The 22,956-nt window shown below is 37.6% G+C and overlaps 2 protein-coding genes and 1 non-coding gene across 8 annotated transcripts in view; 2 read left to right on the forward strand and 1 right to left on the reverse strand.

Moving 5' to 3' along the window:
• Positions 1–4,571, reverse strand: part of LOC122082428 (trihelix transcription factor ASIL1-like) — an 80,899-nt gene extending 76,328 nt beyond the window's left edge. For 2 of the 6 annotated variants that reach the window (XM_042649986.1, XM_042649985.1), the window contains exons 1-2: positions 4,326–4,571; positions 3,000–4,199 (exon numbers count right to left, since the gene is read on the reverse strand). In XM_042649986.1, the coding sequence (XP_042505920.1) occupies positions 3,001–4,197 (1,197 nt within the window). In that variant the 5' untranslated portion in view covers positions 4,198–4,199; positions 4,326–4,571 and the 3' untranslated portion in view covers position 3,000. Of the gene's footprint in view, positions 1–2,573; positions 2,793–2,999; positions 4,200–4,287 lie in introns of those variants that run through there. The other 4 variants (XM_042649987.1, XM_042649984.1, XM_042649983.1 and 1 more) reach the window with 4 other exon arrangements.
• Positions 4,572–5,416: 845 nt separating this feature from the next.
• On the forward strand, positions 5,417–22,343 carry LOC122081868 (elongation factor P). Its single transcript, XM_042649226.1, has 7 exons — positions 5,417–5,653; positions 5,777–5,854; positions 7,923–8,029; positions 19,863–19,940; positions 20,295–20,396; positions 20,740–20,821; positions 21,801–22,343. The coding sequence occupies exons 1-7, from the start codon at positions 5,521–5,523 to the stop codon at positions 21,917–21,919; spliced, it is 699 nt and encodes a 232-aa protein (XP_042505160.1). The 5' UTR covers positions 5,417–5,520; the 3' UTR covers positions 21,920–22,343.
• LOC122082933 lies at positions 17,227–17,333 on the forward strand. Its single transcript, XR_006141470.1, has one exon. It is a non-coding gene; the product is annotated as a small nucleolar RNA R71 (small nucleolar RNA).
• Positions 22,344–22,956: the final 613 nt, after the last annotated feature.

Below are 22,956 nucleotides of genomic sequence, written 5' to 3' on the forward strand. Positions count from 1 at the left end.
AGTATACGATTGTTGCGAGTATTCAGAAGTTCAGATCTGTCCAAGTTACAAACCAGAATTGATTCTCTCTCCTGAAGCCTACGATTATTTCTCCTAGGTCAGAAAATCAAGAAAGCTTGTAACTTCACAACCAACCGTCAGAGTCCTCTCAACTTTGGGGATTTTTGTACCCTCCCTAGGGACTATCTACGCCCAAGAGTGCAACTCAATCGGACTCCTACAGACCTGGTGATGTAATACTGAAATTGAGGAAGCTCAAAACAGTACCAGAGTAGGATCTTTTCTCAGAGAATAGGGAATTCTAGATATGGAGAATAGGATATTACTAAAATTTGTTGAAAGATGAAAATGATGGAACAATAAACAATAAAATAACACCCAGGCTTCACACCGCAAGGTGGATCGACTGGATCAAACACCAACCTACCTTGATCAAACACAAGGGATTTCTTGAGCAAACACAGGAGATTCTTGATCAAACACAAGAAGAGAGTTGCATAAGCAAACTTTGTTTTAAATTTTGAGTTCTCCTTGAATGCTTACAATTGATCCCTATTTATAGGACCAATTCAACACAACATTACATATCCAACTTCCAACTGACAATAGTAGAAAGTCTTCACTTATTAAAGTTGAGGTAGAAAAGTCTTCACCTTCCAACTACTAAAGTTGAAAAAGCCTTCACCTACCAACTACCAAAAGTGAAAAAATCCTCACCTCTTAAAGTTGCAATGGATAAGTCATCCCCCAACTACCATGGAAAAGTCTTCATCCCCCAACTACCAAAGGTGGAAAAGTCTTCACCCATCATCACTTACAAAAGTGAATTGATCCCCCCCCCATTTAGAAAAGTAAAAAGTAAAAGTAAAAGTAACTTCTAACCACTTAAATTGAACCGATATTGGACCAACATGGACCATGGTTCAATTGGAACTAAACTAAGACATAAAACATGAAATAAAAACTAAGTATAAAATTAATAAGCATCAACAAGGTAAGGCCACATGCTAGTTACTCTTGTTGGCCTTCTTCCTACGGATGTAGATCTTCAGATCTGCATCATCTGGCCGCACCTCTCTCTCTCCAGCTCTATAGCAGGTCTTTCTCTCTCCTATCAAGTTGGGTTTTGAGTTGGTTTTGCTCCTGTATTGGTATTGTATCCTTGGGGGTTTATTTGATGGTCTTATTTATTTGTTTCTTACTCCTATTTGTATTGTTTGGGATTATAAACTGCTGGGGTAGTTTCTTGTAATCTACTCCTGCATTAAAGGTTGTTTATATAGCCTTGTAAAATTAAATCAAACTTGAATCTAAATTTGGAAAGAAAAACTGAAGCGAAACTCCTAACTTGGTAACCAAGAAAGATTCAAAATTAGAAACTAACTAAACAAACCCAATCTTTGTGTTACAAGAAATCCTAAAAGGAAGCAAATCTAACTACCTAACTAGCAAATGGAATAGAAACAAGATCTCTTCCTGTGAGATCAATTCTTGTGGTCCGAGAAAACATTAAAGACAAAGATATGGGTGCTTCTAGAGACCTCCTTTTTCCAAATCAATGGGGACAACAGTGGAGCTTCTAGAATAACCATACGAGGACAAAAACTGAGAGAAAACATGCTGCTCAATGGAGAGAATATACCCAACAGTTGCTCGTTCGATGGAGTTAAAAGAAACCAAATCTGAGACAAGTCTGAACCAGATCTAGGCTTGGCTCGGTGGCTGGTTGAACCGTAACCAACCAAGTTAAACTGAACCAGATGTGGACAGAACTGGGCTGTAATTCTTGGAACCAGATCAGGGCTGCAATGCTGGTTCGAGTGGTTCTCTGATCTACATCAAGATGCGCTTGCATGTGCTAGCTAGTGCAAGTAACGGCTTGTCAATAGGCTTTCCTTTACTTGTGCTTGCATGCGTTAGCTGCTCCTTGGCTGCCTACTTGTCAGGAATAGGATGTAATAACTGTTGGCACTTGGCTTGGGAAACTTTCAATCTTGATTTCATAGCTGGTATGTTAAGTGGGTTGAGCATCATAGGTTTCCTTTGAAATCAAAGAAATATTGATTTTTAGTACCTCCCACTAACATGTTGTCATACATCCATGGTCGGCCGAGCAGGACATCAGTTAGCAACATGGGTACAACATTTATGTTTTGGCAATAGGAAGTCTCATGTAGACCATATTGTGTACCAAGCCAGACATTTGTTATGCAATAGCGATTGTGAACTGGTAGCAATCCAACCCTGGGCTAGAACATTGGAGTGTTGTCAAATGATGCCTTCCTCTCGAAAGCGGGGGCGATCTCATCTATTGATTTGACGACTCTCCATGGAGGGGAAAAAAAGTTTTGGGTACAGAGAGAGCGGGAATCTTTGGTTTTGAAGCATGAAATGCCACCATACAAATGGTCTGACATACCTAATATCTTTTATTTGGGATGCATTAGCAATTTAGCACACACACAATACATATGTATCTTCTTTCATTCCAAGTAAACCAAATCCCTTGTTTCAACTCTATACAGACTCGAGTGCCAAAGAGTAGAAAGGAGTAAACAGAAATTCAATCAATATGCTTTCTGTAGAACTAGAAGGGTAATATAGAATGCAATGGATGAATGAATAGCTGTCAATAATTGTTGGCCAACAAGAAACGGGCCACACTCAGAAACCATGATATGCTTAGAAACCTCAGGGGATTCTTAGAAACCTAGCAGCTGGCAGGAAACCCTTTGCATGGAACCAAAGGCTTACATTTGGAACTGAAGACACCGCATCTATTCAGTCTTTAGCTAGGCAGTTAAAACAAAAGGGGGAATAATTACTTAAACAGAGAAATACCGAAAAGGAAGAATTACAAGAATCACATTATAACATAATTGCACACTCTATCAGAAAAGAACTAAAGGTAGCTACACAATACCACAAAAAGCAAGCATCTCAATCTGCAAATATGTTAAAAGATTTTTTAAGAGGAACAAAAGCAGGATACCACATACATCATTCACTGTTCTCAGCAGAATCATCGGTGTCTTCATCATCCCCTTGCCGGATTTTTGCAATCTCAGCCTGTGCCCGCTCCAGAATCTGCCTCTTCTGCAATTCTAAATCTCTATGAAACTCCACTCTCATTTTCTCTAATTCTAGCATTTGTTGCCTCTTACTGTTCTCAATCTTCTCATAGATTTCACCAAACTTCTGAATGGAATTGGCAAGCAACCTAAAAGAAGACCCATCGTAGCCATTCTCTCTAAATCTTGTCCTCCTAGGTGGAAGTCCATCCGAATCATCCTCATTGCCGTTTGCAGATTCTGAGTTCCCCGGACTGTCCCTCATCTCATCCAACCCATTAGAGCGATTTAAATAAACCCTGGGGTTCATGAACACATACTCTCCTGAATCCAAACCACAAGAGAGCCCAGGTTGCCGTGGTGATGCTGTCATTAGCATATCCATCTTCTTGAAGTAAACCCATTTACTGGTGTTACTACCGGTTTCCGCTAATCTCATCTTCTCCTTCTTGTATTTCTTCTTTAATGTATCCAGACGGTTGCGACACTGAGTGTCTGTCCTAACAACATTTGACTCTTCTGAGACCTTGTTGGCAACTTCATGCCATTCATCGGAACGAAGACTCTTCCTCCCAAGCTGAAGAAATCGATCACCCCAAGCATCCAATAAAACGAAAGTCCCATGTTCTGTCCAATCAGCTGGGGAATTACGGGCACCAAAAGATTGTTTCGCGGGAGGAGCTCCAGCTGCAGCAGAAGGTGCTGCTACGCGTGGGGCAAACTCATAACCTAAAGCTAGATTCTTGAGTTTCCGTTTCTTTCTGTGCCTTTCAGAATCCTCCCCATCAGCTTCAATCCTTCGGTGATAATTGTTTTGCTCATCATCGTCTTCATCGTCTTCATCAACCTCAGCTTCTTCTACTACTCGTTGGGCATCATTTTCTTCGTCTTCATCTTCCTCTTCTTCTTCTTCCTCTTCTTCCTCCTCTTGTTCTTCTTGTTCTTCCTCTTCTTCTTCTTGTTCCTCTTCTTCATCGTCTTCATCACCATATTCATTATCAACAGGTTGTGAATAAGAGGCGTTGCGAACCGGAAGCTTCGGACGATGAGATGAACTCGAATTTTGATGGTAATTTACAGGGTAATGGTTTGGAGGATACCTCGCGTCATCCTCCGTATCGTCCATTTCTGCATAACCAAATACCAAGAGTTGTATTCCTTACATGAACACTAGTTCATCAAAAACATAAAACTTTATACCAGAGAAAAAAGGCACCTCGATAATCTCACAATAAACACCATCAGAAAACCCACCTACACTTGAGTGCCCAAATTCTGCAACTAAACTGCAAAATATCCTTCAATCAACGAAGCTGCAGATCTGATGAGAGGCTATCAACGCCGTCGCTGAACAAAGTTATGGATAGCTTCGATGGTAGAGGAGAACGCAACCACTGAATCTGATCTCCGATATCAAAAGAACGGCAAACCCTAGAAATCGAAGAAACCGATAAGATTTCCGTTTGGAGAGAGAAATGATACCGGAAGTGGGGACAGACGGACAAGTTGCTTCCAGGAGATTTCTTTATGGGCTTTTCCTTTGAAGGCCACTAGTGGGCTTATCATAAGTAGCCCATAGTGGGCTTAATGAAATGACCCATTGTTAATGTGATTATGCCTCCGTTCGTTTCCATGTAAAAAGGTGGAAAATTTGTACCAAAAAAAATAGGTGGAAAATATATTTTTTTTTCTATAAATGTTTGTGGGGAAAGTAATGTACATTTGTATACAAATTTAAATTTTTTGGTAAAATTGTTTAGTTGTATACATTAGGATTGTGTAACATTATAATGGAATCATACATGCAAGCACATTATTGATCATGAAGGGGAAATAATCTCAATTGTTCAATTATCCACCACTGCAATCCACCAAGGCGCCAACAATGCATCATCCATCTCTCTCACCAATTATCTCTCCCACTCTCAACAAATATTGCATAAGTGAAAAAGTATGCCTTCTTTTTGCTCTTTTTATTTTTATTTCTGTAATCTATTATTTATTCAAGATTTTTTTTAGAGAGAGAGAATAACGAGCCTCCCGCTACTATAAGGTCTGGGAGAGACAAATGTACGTAATCTACTAGTCTTATCCTTTGCTTCATAGGAGAGGTTATTTTCAAATTTCGAACATATGACTAACATGATGCAATATTGCAACTTAACCGTTGCATTCGTCCTATATGTTTGCCACTAAAACTATCACATGTCATTTCCAATTTTTCGCTGCCCAACCTTCCCCATCAACCAAACACAGCCATAAGAATTGGCCAGTTCCACGGACCTTCGGCCTCATACCGAGTCTCACACGAGGGAGAACACGTGTGAACCCCTATAGCCAGACTCCCTTATCAGTTTTGAACATTTCACGGTCCTCTAGAATCCGAGGAAAATTTTGGCGGCACAGTTCGGTTGTTCTCCAAATAACCTTAGAAAATAGTAAACGAATCATGGCGGGAATCGCAACCATCAATCTGTGTTCGAGTTCTTGCTTCCGTTCTTCTTCAGTTTCTTTCTTGCGAAAACCATCTGTTCTCCCAATGCGAATCTTCCCCGGAACGCCTATGCGTAACAGATTTCCAAGTAAGCTTTAATTCACTTTAAGATACTTGGGTTGTTGTTCTTTTTTTCTGGGTTTCATTTCCTTGTAATTAACTTTTGTTATTCGAATTCAAACTCTCTATCTCTTGCTCCACATTGGTTCAGAAATATTTGCATTTTCGAGCAATGATATCAAGGTGGGTTCGAATATTGAAGTTGATGGAGCTCCTTGGAGGGTTATAGGTACTCTTATCCCTTTCTTAGTTTCTTCTCCCCTTCCCCAGAAATTTTTTCTTATTGGTTTGCTTACAAATTTCAGTTTAATTTTACTGCAATAATTGCCTTAAATTTACGGGGTTATTGGAAACTCAGTGACTTTAATGACCCACGTTAATGAATTGAAGGGGGGAACCCTAGTTCAAAATTCTTCCACTTCTTCAATTATGGCACACCACTTAGTTTTGGTGGTTTTGATGTCATCGTTCTTTTGCGTTCTCTTGAATTTTAAGAGATTTTAGAAAGTTTTTTTTCTACACTGGTTTAATTGTTGAATAGGTCGCTTTGTACTTTGAGCATTTGGGGAAGGTAAGGAAGATGTGGACTTTGGTTGGAGAAGGCTGCAAAAGATAGGGAACCGCTGTAACATTGTTAATTAGTCCATTGTAGCATTCAATTGGTGCAAGGATAAAGAGTCAAGAAAACAATGTAGGTGTAAATATTGTGGACTGTGAAATCAATCTACATGACTCAACATTGTCGGTTAAGATTCTTTGTCTATCTCTTAGTAAATAGATAGGGAACCGCTATGACAAAGGTAAGAAGATGTGCGCTTTGGTTGGAGAAGGCTGCAAAAGATAGGGAACCGCTGTGACATTGTTAATCAGTCCATGGTAGCATTCAATTGATGAAAGGATAGAGTCTAGAAAACTATGTAGGTGTAAATATTGTGGACTGCGAAATCAATCTACATGACTCAACATTGTAGGTTAAGACTGTTTGTCTATCTATTAGTAAATCTGTACTTGGCTTTAGAAGTGGTTTCCCTTTGTTTGGTGTTAATCCTCATGACTAAAGCAAGATCCCAATGAAGATTTTCTCTAGAGTATCTTTCTCTTTTTGTTCTTTGAGTTTGTTTATTTTATTTTATTTCTAGTAACTTTTTTGTCGTTGAGGTTAGCTGCTATAAAATAACACATTGGCTGTACTACCTTTTTGCTTTCTTATGTGATAAGAAAAAGAACGATGATGATGATGATGATTATAATAGTAATAATAGTATGAAAACAAAAATCCAAAAATAAAAGGAGAATTAATAGTCCTTTATTTGTGCACCTTCTATTTTATCATAATCTCATGGAAAATCTAGCTGCTGCTTTGCAGATACTGATTTAAGATAATTTGATCATCAATCCTGTAGCTTGTATAGATCAATGATCTGGAAACATTTCCATGGGCATTTGGTGGATAGCAAAGGAGTTTTAAGTTGTTATGCCTTGACTGTAGCTATGGAATTTCTGGAACAAGAGCTCAAAGGAATGGATAGCAGGCATATCCACTCGCCACCTTCTTTACTGTCCTTAGTCCTGTGGAGACCCCTGAAATGTCTTAAACATGACTTTTTTTTTTTTCCCTTATAATGTCATTTTGACCTCTATGCGGTTCAAGTAACACTTTACTTTGTGGTATGGTGTAAATTGGATGGGTCTTAATCAGTTCCATCTTTTTGGGGCTAGGAACATAACCGTCCCGATTAACTAATCAGTTAAGAAATTTGGAACTAGACCAATTAATAATTTGATGGTCCTGTTCCGTTCGGCTCCAGTTCTTAATCGGTCTGAAGACCGAAGGACCAGTCAATTAAGCCCAAAGCAAGTATTTTTTTGGCCCATACACAATCTATGATAATATTAGAAAAAAAATCTTTGAAATATAAAACTTGTGGACTCAATGGCCCATTTTACCATGAGTATGATTATCCCAAGAGAGTGAAAAACCTAGATACCCATATATAAACCCCCATTATTGGTACCTAATCGATTCCTGATTGGCTCTATCCGGTTTGTCAGTTGGTCCGATTTTGGTTCTAAAATATAAATCACTTTAATCTCTAGGAGCAGAATTGACTCAGTAATAGTCGGCTCCGATCTTAAATCGGCTGGTTCTGATCCCAGATTACAGGCTTACTTTGTGGATAAAGGGCTAGTCATCTGTTATGGAATTACTGTTTTGTATTTTTAGCCCAACTGCACTGTATATTCTCTTCTTTCTTCTAATTAGAAAATTACCCTTGATTTTCTGCTGGCCCCTGTAGAATTTCTTCATGTAAAACCTGGAAAAGGAGCAGCTTTTGTGAGGACCAAGATGCGGAATTATGTAACAGGAAATACAGTTGAGAAAACTTTTCGAGCTGGAAGTACGGTAATGTCTTAATTTTAATTGCCAACTGATATACTTTTACAGTTTAATTTTATTGATCTTATTTGTTTACCCAAAAATTAGAAAAAATTCTATTGGTCTTATTTGGCCTTCCTGTCACAAGTTTGATTTGAAATAAAAACTTTTTTGTATGTTATTCCAGTGAATTTATGGACATAACAAATGTCTCCATTTTCATTCCGCTCATAAGGGCTTGGGGAATATCTGGGATATTCTTCATTGGTTACATTAATTCAGCATTTCAGACCATTCACTGCAGGTGAATTGAAACATATACACCAGTAGCTATGTTAACTCTTGGATTTTATACCATTCAGAAGTTGAGGAGTTCTTTTCCTTTGCAAATATAAAAGGGCCATGGTGAGGTTAAAGATGTATTTTTATTGTATGCTCACTTTTCACCGAGATTGGGTAAATTTACAGAAAAAATGCAATTTAGTGCTCCCTCATTTTCAGACTAGTGTAAGTTAACTAGATTTAGAGTTTAGACCTATAATTCAAAATTGGATTTTTTTTTTGGATTGATTCCTTACATTTATTGGGGAATTGTGGAGAGTGGAACAACTGTTTATTATTGAAACAGATACATTCTCCAAATGGCAGAGGTGCAGCGGGCAAGTACTAGAGTTGCTCTCTGGCAGCATCTGATACTCTTTTTTATGGATGTCCTATGTAAACTTGTTTCAGAATTGGTCTCAGGTCATTTTTCTAGCTCTTTGAGGAGTTGGACTATGCCTTTGTGGACTCCTCCTCTAGTTGGACTTGTTTAGTTAACTTTCGAGTGGTGCTCTTTGAGGAATCGGGGTCCTTCAGAAGTCCGAAATCTGCTCAGAGACACTTTTGGGAGATTGATTTTGTTGGGAATTGATTAAGGCCTAATTGTAGTCCTTGTGGACTGGTTTGGAAGTTCTTTCAGCCGGAGTTAATAACATTAAAGTATAATGCAGCTCTGCAACTGTTGTAGCTTTGTAGCTGGATATGAGAGTGTGATGATTGTCAATGGATATTTTCCCCACCTGTTAAGCACATTGGGCACTTGACTTCTTTAGCACGTCCCATCCCAATGAAAGCTATCATCAGCAAAGTATGGACCAACTGTTTTGCGAAGACTCTGTTTTACGGATATGAGTCCTGTATGAGATCATAGCATTTTATGTGTATCATTTCATAAAAAGTTGAAAAACGTAAAAACATAGTGAAATTCTCAAAAAGACCTTAACATTGAAATTTTACCTATTGTAATTTTATGCAGATTTTAGAAGACAGACTTCAAAAGCTAAGTCCTGCCCAATGAATCCCAAATCTAATTGGACACTAATTAAGAAACCTTAACAAGTCAAGATGTGGCTTCCATCATGGACTTGTTACTTAATATATTGATTCAACATGCTCAAAGCAGTTTTCTATCATGCAGGGTTTATGGCGTATCTAAAAATTGTTTTTCCCTTTTAATTCGTTTATAATTTTCATGAGGTTATGTGACATAAAACAAAGAGACCATTGAATTAATTGATAAATCAGTTAGAAACCTTAACAAAATGAAACCCTTCCTGTTGAATTGCTGTTTGAGATTTTAAATATAACCGCAAGCGTACGGATCAGTGTAGCTACGGGCCGAACTCAGAGAGAGCAGCCACTTTATTTTTTTTTCTTTTAATAATGCGAAAGTGAACCTATTAATGGTTGTGATCTAATTCTAACTACCGTCCTAAACATATGTATCTAAAATAACGTCCTAACCATTCGTCATCTAAGAATTTAAAGACGCAAGCCACGTAATTAAAAATAAATAAATAAATAAATAAGTGAAAATAAACAACCCACGCAATTTAAAAAAAAAATAAAGGAAAAAAATGCTGAAATAAAAATAAAGTAACAGAAAGGGGAGAAAGCTAGCGAGAGACTCATAAGTAGGTTTCTCTACTTAGCCCGAGGGATGCATCATAATATGAGCTTCCCTACTTGACCAAAGAGTCACTCTTACAAGGGTTACTCTACTTGGCTTTAGGGAAAGTGAGGCAATTAAAATAAAAACAATAAATTAATGGTTCTATGGCTAGGAGGGGCAAAGCCAACACATACACTAACCATGAACCTTGGGGGAAAGGGATAGCAATAATGTAACAACTGAAATTAAAATTCTAAATTAAGAAATAAAGGGTAGTTAGAAGAGGGACTGAGAGGGGGGAGAGAAGATTACTGAAGGAGCTTGCTTACTTGAATCAATGCTTGAACTTGAAAGCTTGGGTGATTTGAGATACTACCAGTACTAAAAACCAGATCTGGAATAAACCAAATCTGAAATTTCTAGTACTAGAGAAAACAAATCTTGAAAAAAAAACTGAACTTGAAAAAAAATAAGATGCTCCACGGCTCGTGATCTTGTCACCTAGATCTAAGCCTAGAACTGTAACTTTAAAAATTACAACTCAATTGCATAAATCATAAACATAAAAGGCTGAACAAGAATAAAAGAGTGCTTGCATTAATTGACATAAAAAACTATTACAAAAGTGATTAAAGCAAAAATAGAGAAGAACTAAAACTAAAGAGTGAGAGAGGGAGAGAGAGAAGAAAACTAAGCATAAACTAGAAAATAAACTAAGGGGAATAATAATTAGGAGGGGGGAGGAAGGGGCTTTTATAGGGCTTTTGTCTTGCTTCTTTCCTTCTACAAGTCTTCTTTAAGAAAAGAAAGAAAATAAAATAAAATAAAATAAAATCTTGGTAAAAATCCTTATTCTCTGAGATATTGTGTGAGGAAAGAGAGAATCCGTTTCCAAAATTAACAAATTCTATTCCTTCCTTGCAATATTAACCAATATCTTGCAATCTTGATTAAATCAGAAAGGAATCTCTGCATAACATCTTCAAGATCTTGTGAGGTGGCAAGGAGAGAGAATAATCTTCAGGATTTTGTAGGAGAGAGGATGTGGTACCAATGAGTGAGTCCCACCTTTGGACTGGTTCTTGATTCACTTTAAGCACTTTCTCTTGTAAACTTGGAAACTAAAATAAAAGTAGTACTATCCAAAGTGGGGTAAAATATACACTTATATCCCTAAGATTTCACACATTATTGTGCTCATCAAATTCTCCCATACTTGACTTTTGCTCGTCCTCGAGCAAGATAAATAAATAAATAAATGAAAGAAAAAGCCTAACTCACTTTCGTAGGAATCACGGTTGCACTTAGCATGTGCAATAAGCCTTTAAACCCCTAAGTTACCCTAGTGGACGAGTTGTATTTCGTGGGTGTTTGTAGTGAATATACACCCAAAATTTAGAATAAACAAATCCCAACCTTGGCTAAAGGTAAGGCTCATACCGATCCGGAGCAAAGATAATTTCTCTTACAAGGGACCCCCACACTTGAACTTTTATTACCCTTTATCAATTCTAGGCACTAGCATATTTCTTAATTTGGAACTCACCTCGTCTCTTCCAAAATATCCTTATCTTAAGGCAAAACCACTTGTGAAGAAATAGGGAACCAATGACTAAGGCGTTAGAGTGTTTTTTACCAAAACATATTACTAAGCATTAATGACATTTGCACATTTTTTCTCCTTTTTTTTTCACTTAAACTCTATTCTACTCCACTACTTTTGGCCTGAATGACATGGTGGAGCAAACACCAGACACCCAAGTTACTATGTAGCTTCGCTTTTTACATATGCTCACAAAGGCAGTGATGCTAAAGTTACTTCAGAAGTTTCCTCCCAAGGAATTTCGATCAAGACACCACGCTTCCTGAGGCGCAATGCCCTGTCTAGTTCCAAGGGAATCAACTCTTATTCTTCTTTATACCAGATTTCACATTTCATTTAAAATTGTGCATTTGTCAACCCATGCCAAATTAAAAAAAATGTCTCAACTCCAAATCAAAAGTACAAGGAACCCACAGACTTACATATGGTCCATCACCATAAAACAGGGGTCTCTTATTTTTCAAAAGAAAGTCCCATCTCAAGACACATGCTTGTTTCTTTCTTCTCAACAGGGTTTTTCATACGTTCAAAATGGTTACCTTAATCAAAACTTTTATTTTCATACATCAAGCAACCGAATGGTATGATCATTAGCCAAAAGCCAAAGTAGGACTTCATCCTTAGCAAGCTCAAAAATAAAAAGAAAAACAAACAAAACAAAGTGAAAAAAAGCAGAAACTGGTTTCCCTCCCCCACACTTAAGTCATGCAATGTCCTCAATGCATAAAAAGAATTAAAAACGAAGATAATGCAAGGGGGTCATACCTGATTAAAAGTTAGTCATCAGTGTAAAGAGGTTCATGGAGATTCATGACCTCTTCACTACCAGTATTAGGAAACTCGAGGAATGGCTTCAAACGCTGACCATTAACCTTCGAAATTACCCCTGTTCCTGGATTCAAAATCTCCACAGCCCCATGGGGATTTACATTATGGACAATAAATAGGCCATCCCATCAGGATCTAAGCTTACCAGGAAAAAGATGCAATCTAGAGTTATACAATAAGACCTTATCACCAATTGCAAAAGATTTACGCAGAATGTGTTTATCATGGAAAGCTTTGGTCTTTTCCTTGTAAATCCTAGAACTTTTATAGGCTTCATTCCTAAGTTCCTCCAACTCAAATAGTTGGAGCCTACGATGAATTCCCGCATCAGACAAATCAAAGTTGAGCTTCTTGATGGCCCAAAAGGCCTTATGCTTCAACTCAACTGGTAAGTGACAAGTTTTCCCATGCACCAAACGGTAGGGAGACTGACCAAGATCGGTCTTGAATGCAATCTGATGGGCCCACAAGGCATCAATGAGCTTAAGGGACCAATCCTTACGGTTGGGATTAACAATTTTCTCCAAGATTTGTTTGATCTGCCTATTAGACACCTTCACTTGGCCACTAGTTTGGGGGTGATAAGGGGTAGATAACTTATGGGTGATCCCATACTTTTTCATTAGGGTCTCAAAAGGCCGATTACAAAAATGAGTACCCCTATCACTAATTATTGCACGTGGTGCACCAAAGCGGAAAAAAATGTTCTCTTTGAGAAATTGGACCACCACTTTGTGGTCATTAAATTTACAAGGTATGACCTCTATCCATTTAGAAACATAATCAACAGCCAAAATTATGTACAGATTCCCAAAGGAATTAGGGAATGGTCCCATAAAATCGATGCCCCAAACATCAAAGATCTCAACTACCAAAATAGGGTTGAGGGGCATCATGTTCCTCTTATTGATACGGCCAAAAGACTGGCAGGCGGGACAAGCCTTGCAAAAATCAAAAGCATCTCTAAAAAGAGTGGGTCAATAAAATCCGCATTGGAGAACCTTTGCAGCAGTTTTCTTAGGTCCAAAGTGTCCACCACATGCATAATCATAACAAAAAGAGATAATAGAATGTTGCTCATGATCAGGAACACATCGTCGGATAATCTGATCCGGACATATCTTAAACAAATAAGGATCATCCCAGAAAAAGTGCTTAACTTGGGAATGAAATCTATACTTATCTTGGGTGGACCAGTGATCCGGAGTCACACCTGAAACTAAGAAGTTGACAATGTCAGCAAACCATGGTTCACTGGACACTGCAAATAACTGTTCATCTGGAAAGTTCTCGTTGACTGAAGAATCAACAGTCAAGGAATTGGGAAGCCGGGATAAATGGTCTGCAACTAGGTTTTCAACTCCTTTTTTATCCCTAATTTCTAAATCAAACTCTTGCAAAAGTAAAACCCACCTAATGAGACGGGCTTTGGCATCCTTCTTCTGAACTAAGTATCTGAGAGCAGAATGATCAGTATACACCACCACATGTGAACCAACTAATTAAGACCGAAACTTTTCTATTGCAAACACAACCGCTAAAAATTCTTTTTCAGTGATTGTATAATTGAGTTGTGCATCATTTAAGGTCCTACTAGCATAATAAATGATAGTGGGCAACTTATTAATCCTTTGACCCAAAACCGCTCCTATAGCAAAATCTGAAGCATTACACATCAGTTCAAAAGGTTCAGTCCAAACAGGTGGTTGAACAATGGGTGCATTGGTCAACTCCTTCTTAAGTTGTTTGAAGGATTCTAGGCACTCTTTAGAAAACTCAAAAGTTTGATCTTTGGCAAGTAATGAGGTGAGAGGTCGGGCTAACTGACTAAAGTTCTTAATAAACCTTCTGTAGAAGCCTGCATGCCTTAGAAAGGACCGAACATCCTTAACAGATTGAAGAGGTGGTAAATTATCAATTAAATCCACTTTGGCTCTATCTACCTTAATTCCCTCCTTGGATATTACATGGCCTAAAACAATACCAGATTTAACCATAAAATGGCATTTCTCCCAATTCAAAACCAAATTCTTAGATATGCACCTTTTCAAAACTAGAGAAAGATGATGAAGACATTCAGAATAGGAATTCCCATGAATTGAAAAGTCATCCATAAATACTTCTAAGAATTTTTCAACCATGTCAGAAAATATGCTCATCATGCATCGTTGGAACGTAGCAAGGGCATTACAAAGCCCAAAAGTCATACGCCTGTAAGCAAATGTTCCATATGGGCATGTAAAAGTGGTCTTTTGTTGGTCCTCTAAAGCAATTGGGATCTGGTTATAGTCGGAATATTCATCAAGAAAACAATAGTATTCATGTCCAACTAACCTCTCTAACATCTGGTCAATGAATGGCAATGGGAAGTGGTCCTTCCAGGTTGCCACATTAAGTTTCCTATAGTCTATGCACACTTTCCACCCAGATTGGACACGGGTTGGAATTAGTTCATTATTGGCATTGGGAACTACAGTCACACTAGACTTCTTAGGCACTACGTGAACTGGGCTTACCCATTGGCTGTCAGAAATAGGATAAATTATTCTATGATCCAAGCACTTTAGGATTTCTTTCTTAATAGCTTCCATCATCACTGGGTTAGCTCTTCTTTGGGGTTCCGTGGATGGTTTGGAATCCTCCATAAGATGTATATGATGTTACACAATAGAAGGGCTTATACCCTTGATATCAGCCATGGTCCAACCTAGGGCTTCCTTATTATCTTTTAACACTTTAAGTAACTCCTCTTCCTGGCTAGAAGTCAAATTTGAAGAAATTATTACAGGAAGAGTCTGGTCAGGCCTTAAGAAAGCATACCTCAAATTAGATGGAAACTCCTTAAGATCTAGCTTAGGGGGCTTAACTATGGAAAGTTTGGGAATGGAATTGGAAAGGGGTCCTAAGGGCTCCGCAGGTGTGTGAAGACTCAAGACTTCAGAAAAAAAAAATTTACTATCATCATCCAACTCATCCATACACTCTTGGAATTCTGAATCAAAATTAATATCAAAGTTGGTAATTAAATCATCAGAAAAATCCAGAAAATCCTCAATCATATTAATCTCTTCTTCCATATGTGGTTGCTTGCCTATCCTAAACATGTTAAACTCAACAGTTTGGTTACCAAAAGATAATCTTAGGAAACCATTCAGGCAGTTGATTAATGCATTACTGGTAGCCAAGAATGGTCTTCCTAGAATTATTAGGGTCTCATCCTTGGTTGAGAAGGGATTGGTATCTAACACAATGAAATCAACAGGGAAAATAAATTCCCCCACCTTTAGCAAAACATCCTCAACCATCCCTTTAGGAATTTTAACAGACCTATCTGCCAACTGAAGAGTAGTTCTAGTGGCTTTCAATTCTCCCAATCCAAGTTGCTTGTACACATGGTAAGGTAAAAGATTCACACTTGCGCCAAGGTTAAGTAAGGCATGCTCAATGTAGGTGTTGCCTATGACACAAGATATGGTAGGGCTCCCTGGATCCTTATACTTGGCTGCTATAGGCTGAGTAATTATGGAACTAATGTTACTTGCCAAGAACGCCTTTTTGGGCACACTAGTGATACGTTTGTGAGTACACAAATCTTTTAGTACCTTTGCATAGGCGGGGATCTGGGATATGGCATCCAAAAGGGGGATGTTCACTTCTACCTTTTTGAAAACTTCTAAAATTTTGTCCATGGAAGTAGTCTTCCTTTTGTTTACCAAGCAATTAGGAAATGGGACAGGATGAACATAAGGACTATTAGGGATTTGCCCCTGTTCAGAAGAATCATTTTTGGTTTCCTCAACCAAATCATCTTTAGTTTCAGAAAAATCTTTAGGTTCATCAGACGAACCTGAAACAAGAGGCACACTTGTGTCCTCAACTGAAGGAGAGTTAACATGAGTAATAGATGAGGAAGATTTGGGAACGCTCTGTTGGTACTCTCTACCACTCCTAAGGACATAACCAACATTACATTGGTTAGAGGGCCCTTGTTGGGTCTGACCTTGTACTATATTCAGTGGTGCATTAGTTGATGTTTGTGAACTAACAGGCTGATGATGCCTAGGGTTAGGCTCTGGTTGACTGGGTAAAGTTCCTTTCTCCCTCTCATGCATAATTGGGACAACTTGAGTGAGTTCTCTCATGAGATTTTGATGGTTTGTCATAAGGAGGGCCATATTTTTTTTCAAGTCACTTATTCTACTTGCCTCTCCAATGTTGGTAAACCTAGGGGGTTGTTGATAAGATGATAGGAGAGGGGCCCTAGGAAAACTAGCCTGAGGTCCTACATTTGACCTAGGGAAAGTATTTTGAGAAAAAGATTGTTGTGCAAAGGGAGGCCTTTGGAGTCCAGGTTGACCTTGATTATGGAAATTGGAAGGCCCTGCTTGGTTGCCCAGATTCCAAGAGAAATTTGGATGATTTCTCCATCCTGGATTGTAGGTATTACTATATGGATTATTCTGGTATAAGGCATTAACACTATCATTAGAAGTGCCCCCAGAGGTGTTAGGGCATTCTTCTAGGAGATGTTCAGGAGACTGGCACCAAGCACAAATCTTAACCAAATTGATTGATGATGGCTCTCTAAGAACAATAGCCTCAATTCTCTTGATTAGGCTATCCAAATGGGCTTCCTTGGCTACTATCCCATCCACAAAATATCCTTTTCCTCCTATGGTTCTTTCACTCTCTTGGGTTGATTCCCACTCATGGGTTTTGTCAGCTAAGTCAAGTAAGAATTCCCATGCCTTTCCTTCATCTGTAAAGGATGTGAATCCCTCAGGGCATATAGACTCTATCATTTGTTTAGTTAGATAACCAATACTCTCATAAATTATTTGACTTAAATGCCATAAGTCTAGGCCATGGTGAGGGCATTCTTAGAGTAGATCCTTGAATCTCTCCACAAGTTTGGAAAAGGACTCACTAGGCTTTTGCCTAAACTGAAGGATATCACTTCTAATCTTATTGGTCTTATGAGTTGGGAAAAACTTCTTAAGGAAGACAACTGTGAACTGTTCCCATGAGGTTATAGAATTTGTGGGTAACCCATACAACCACTTCTTCGCTTGATCTTTTAATGCAAAAGTGATAAACGTAAGCTTAACAGCATCATCAGAAAGTTGTTGGATCTTAATTAGAACACATACCTCTTCAAATTCCTTTAGAAATAGGTATGCATCCTCAGAGGTCAACCCATGGAAGGGGGGCAACATAGTGATGTATTGAGATTTGACTTCAAAATTATTTTCCTGGGCTTGTGGTAGAACTATGCAGGAAGGTTGGGCTGTTCTAGCAGGGTAGAACCTATCTTTCAGAGATTTAGATTAAGGGTTTTGTTGTTGGTCTCCCATATTGAAGGGTTTTAAAGAGAGCAAACGTATAGGGTCACTACTTGTTTGATCTCTTCTTTCTAACCGATTCTTAGTATTACATACCCACCTAACACTCATGCAACAGAAAACTACCCACAACTAGAGTAAGACAAGCACAAAAGAATGGATAGCAAAACTTTTTTTTATGAATTTTTTTTTGATTTTTTTGATTTTTTTGGCTTTTTGGGAGCTTGCCGGCAAGGATCCGAGGTTGCTCAGGTCAATTTCTGAGGTACTACTACAGGACGAAACCTGTCTTTATCATACTGTGAGGCATGGCGACCTCCACCGATACAACTATTATTGCAAGTTGTTCTTCTCAGGAATTCAATAAAAGAAAAGGAAAAACAAAACAAAGCAAACAAAGCACTCCGATTTACCAAAAGAAAATGAAAAATAAAATGGAACTACCTCCCCGGCAATGACTCTAAAAACTTGTTTGAGATTTTAAATGTAACCGCAAGCGTACGGATCAGTGTAGCTACGGGTCGAACTCAGAGAGAGCAGCCACTTTATTTTTTTTTCTTTTAATAATGCGAAAGTGAACCTATTAATGGTTGTGATCTAATTCTAACTACCATCCTAAACATATGTATCTAAAATAACGTCCTAACCATTCGTCATCTAAGAATTTAAAGACGCAAGCCACGCAATTAAAATTAAATAAATAAATAAGTGAAAATAAACAACCCACGCAATTAAAAAAAAAATAAAGGAAAAAAATGCTGAAATAAAAATAAAGTAACAGAAAGGGGAGAAAGCTAGAGAGAGACTCACAAGTAGGTTTCTCTACTTAGTCCGAGGGATGCATTATAATATGAGCTTCCCTACTTGACCAGAGAGTCACTCTTACAAGGGTTACTCTACTTGGTTTTAGGGAAAGAGAGACAATTAAAATAAAAGCAATAAATTGATGGTTCTATGGCTAGGAGGGGCAAAGCCAACACATACACTAACCATGAACCTTGGGGGAAAGGGATAGCAATAATGTAACGACTGAAATTAAAATCCTAAATTAAGAAAGAAAGGGTAGTCAGAAGAGGGAATGAGAGGGGGGAGAGAAGACTATTGAAAGAGCCTACTTACTTGAACTTTAACCCTTGAACTTGAAAGCTTGGGTGATTTGAGATACTACTAGTACTAAAAACCAGATCTGGAATAAACCAAATCTGAAATTTTTAGTACTAGAGAAAACAAATCTTGAAACAAAAAAAACTAAACTTCAAAAAAAAGATGCTCCACGGCTTATGATCTTGTCATCTATATCTAAGCCTAGAACTATAACTTTAAAAATTACAACTCAATTGCATAAATCATAAACATAAAAGGCTGAATAAGAATAAAAGAGTGATTGCATTAATTGACATAAAAAAAAAACTATTACAAAAGTGATTAAAGTAAAAATAGAGAACTAAAACTAAAGAGTGAGAGAGGGAGAGAGAGAAGAAAACTAAGCATAAACTAAAAAATAAACTAAGGAGAATAATAATTAGGAGGGGGGAGGAAGGGCTTTTATAGGGCTTTTGTCTTGCCTCCTTCCTTCTACAAGTCTTCTTTAAGAAAAGAAAGAAAATAAAATAAAATAAAATTTTGGTAAAAATCCTCATTCTTTGAGATATTGTGTGAGGAAAGAGAGAATCCGTTTCCAAAATTAACAAATTCTATTCCTTCCTTGCAATATTAACCAATATCTTGCAATCTTGATTAAATCAGAAAGGAATCTCTGCATAGCATCTTCAAGATCTTATGAGGTGGCAAGGAGAGAGAATAATCTTCAAGAGTTTGTAGGAGAGAGAATGTGGTACCAATGAGTGGGTCTCACCTTTGGACTGGTTCTTGATTCACTTTAAGCACTTTCTCTTGTAAACTTGGAAACTAAAAAAAACAAAAAAAATAAAAGTAGTACTATCCAAAGTGGGGCAAAATGTACACTTATATCCCTAAGATTTCACACATTATTGTGCTCATCAATTGCCCAAGTAGTCCCCTTGCTTTTGTAGCTCTGTTTTTCTATCAACTTGCTTTGTTTATGTGTCTATGTGACCTGCCAAAGGTCTTTAAGAATGCAATATTGCCTTTTTGTAACTAAATTATCTAATATTCCTTTTTTGTGTTTTCCAGATAACTGAGGCAAATATGATGAAGGAAACCAAACAATATACATACAAAGATGGTAACCAGTTTGTGTTCATGGACCTGGTATCGTTTATCATACTTTTTACATCATTTCTTTGTGACAATACAGTAGTGTTTGAATTCTGGACATCCACTGCCTAGAGTGAATACTATCGTTCAATACTCAGGTTCTTATTCTGTACTGTATTAGTGGAATATCGGACATAATTTTTAAAATATATAATAACGCCTCTGATGTACTATAAGTTGATGGTTATAGGACATCAATTATATGGCACCTGAGAGCAATTCTTTTTTCAAAGTAAAGTGTTCAATATCTATTTAGTTACAATTTGTAGTTACTGACTTTATAAACACTAAAAAGCTTGCTTTGATTTCAGTTTCCTTAATAATTTCAAAATGTTTTATATTTCACAGAGTACATATGAAGAAATACGTTTAAATGCATCAGATGTTGGCGATAAGACTAAGTGGCTGAAAGAGGGCATGGACTGCAATGTGCTCTTTTGGAATGGAAAAGTACTTTTTACCTTGCATTTCATCTATTGTCCATGTTATGTTTAATGCATTCTTTCTTCGTGTGACCTACAAACAAGTGGCATACACATGAATTGTTATATTATACAGTGAAGTACCCTATGGTGCATGTGGCATTGGAGCACCACCCTGCTCAACAGCCATTGTTGCTTTAGCTTGCTTGAGCTTTTTTGTATCAGTCATCTCACTTGATATTTTTATCACTTCCCCATCCATAGAACTGTGAATATGCACATAAATACAGAAGCTTCACATCTGCATTCACACTCACACATGTTTGTATGGCAATACACATTTGATAACATGACATTTTTCTCCCATACAGGTTATTGATTTTGAACTTCCCATCACAGTTAAGTTGACTGTGGTTGATGTGGACCCTGGACTCAGAGGTGACACTGCACAAGGTAATGCAAAAGATTTTTCTTGGCAAACAACAGAAGCCTCCTTTATTATAATAGAAAAGGCATTAGGAAGGAATCTTCCATAAATGTCTCTATCTATAGGCTCTACATCAAACCATTCTACCTCATTTGAACTATCAAATTTTCATTACTATTGAATAGTGTCATTGGTTAGATGGTGAAAGTAATTGGATAGAGTCCATAAAAAAAGCATTAAAAAATCCATCAATCGGTGTTTGTGGAGGTCAATCAACTGCATTTTTTGGGCTATGGTTTTCCCTGTAGGTGTTTCACCTACTGGGTGGTTCCAGGTCAATGAAGATATGCATTGATGCTGATTGATATAATTTTCATGCTGAAGCAAGTCTATTTTCTTGGCCAGTCTGCTGTATACATGGAACTATAGCCAGAATTTTCAATGTGTTAAAAGTTTTGAATCATATAATGGGGTTAATGCAAGTAATATTTTAGCATACTATTGTATGATATGAAGTGTGTTTTGGTGCTATTATCCATGATCTAGCTACTGTGTCAAGGATTTATCAGCATATTCTTTTTTTTTTTCCCCAAATACAATTGCTGTGGTTGCAATCATATCCATTATTTTTGAGTCATTTCAAACGACATGTGTCCCATCACTGAAAGGTCTAGATCACTGTCAATGTGCACTGTTTACAGTTGATCCCATAGTGCTTCTGGGAACAATTGCATCATTTCCTTTGTCTATTTCCATGAGATAAAAGAACAACTAAGGGTGAATATATCTTTTCAGATTTTGGTAATTAAGGGTCAAAACTCACCTCTTTTGGAAAGTTGTGCTGATCAGACAAACTATCTTCCAAAGGATTCTTAATATTCTTCTATAAAACCTATCCATCCCTTGTTTGAGCTGGAGATAGTTGTTACACTGCGTGACATGTGAAATATTGATAGTGGAAGTGTCATTACATTTTTTACTCTGATAAATAAAATTTTGTTTCAGGAGGATCAAAGCCAGCGACTCTAGATACTGGAGCTGTTGTAAATGTTCCATTGTTTGTGAATATTGGTGATGACATATTGGTGGATACGAGAACTGGGCAATACATGAGCCGTGCTTAACCAATGGCTCCAAAGTTCTTACAATCCCTTTTATGTTTACCGAGGACTACCCTTGCTATTGTGATCCATTTTTGACAGGTTTCAGAGATCATTGCCAAGCTCTCTTAACTAGAGACTTCCAAGATGTAAAGTACTGTTGAAGACCATAGAGATTGGTGGTGCCATCCATACCACACCTGTGTAACCCGCCCTACCCACTGATCTACTTCGACTACATATCAATAGAATACATTTGATTGACATAATCTTAAACTCATGAGTGGTATAGATTTGTAGTTTAACTGGTCTCCTGGCCATCAGTTCTAAATAAGTCTACATTGTCTATTTGTACCACATTTATGCAATTGCACTTTTGCAGCTATATCCTTCAATGAAGCAGTTGTGACTGATGAGGCTGTATCTTATAGATAGGCCCTTGTACCAATCCATGAAATTCAACTTGTTTTTCCATTATTAATTGCATTATAGCGCAGAGAGCAGGCAATGCTTCTGCTTGATAAGCTTCGGTCAAGACTAGCTTGCTTTGACGAGCCACAAATTTTTACAACATGGTAGAATGATGTGGTAATTTTGAAAGTTGGATGAGATAGTGCAAACTATCAAATTTTAGACTAAAATTCAATCATATACTTCTCTAATGTATCGCCATCAATGTCCATGTCACTCTGTGTACCTCCCAGGAAGCGAGAGATGAGTAAAAAAAAAAAGAGGGGAGAAAAGAGAAAAAGATCATGCTTGGCTGTTTTGTAACCTACGCTGAGATCAAGGAGTGCACAAAATGGCCACATCACCCTAGTGCAGCGTAAGGGTGTTAATCGGTTTGTTTCGGTTTAAACAGTGCGGTTCGGTTCACATTTATTTGGCTGAAACCAAAATTGCACCATTTATTAAATGGTTATACTTTTTGAAATCGCAACCGTTTAGTAAATGGTTTCGGTTCCATGGTTTTTAAACTATTTCGGTTTCACGGTTTTAAACAGTTTCGATTTCGGTTTATTCCATATTGTTTCTAAATGGTTAGCAATCGGTTTGCTAGT

Source organism: Macadamia integrifolia, chromosome 6, assembly GCF_013358625.1.
Source record: "Macadamia integrifolia cultivar HAES 741 chromosome 6, SCU_Mint_v3, whole genome shotgun sequence".
In the NCBI taxonomy this organism is placed as follows: domain Eukaryota; kingdom Viridiplantae; phylum Streptophyta; class Magnoliopsida; order Proteales; family Proteaceae; genus Macadamia; species Macadamia integrifolia.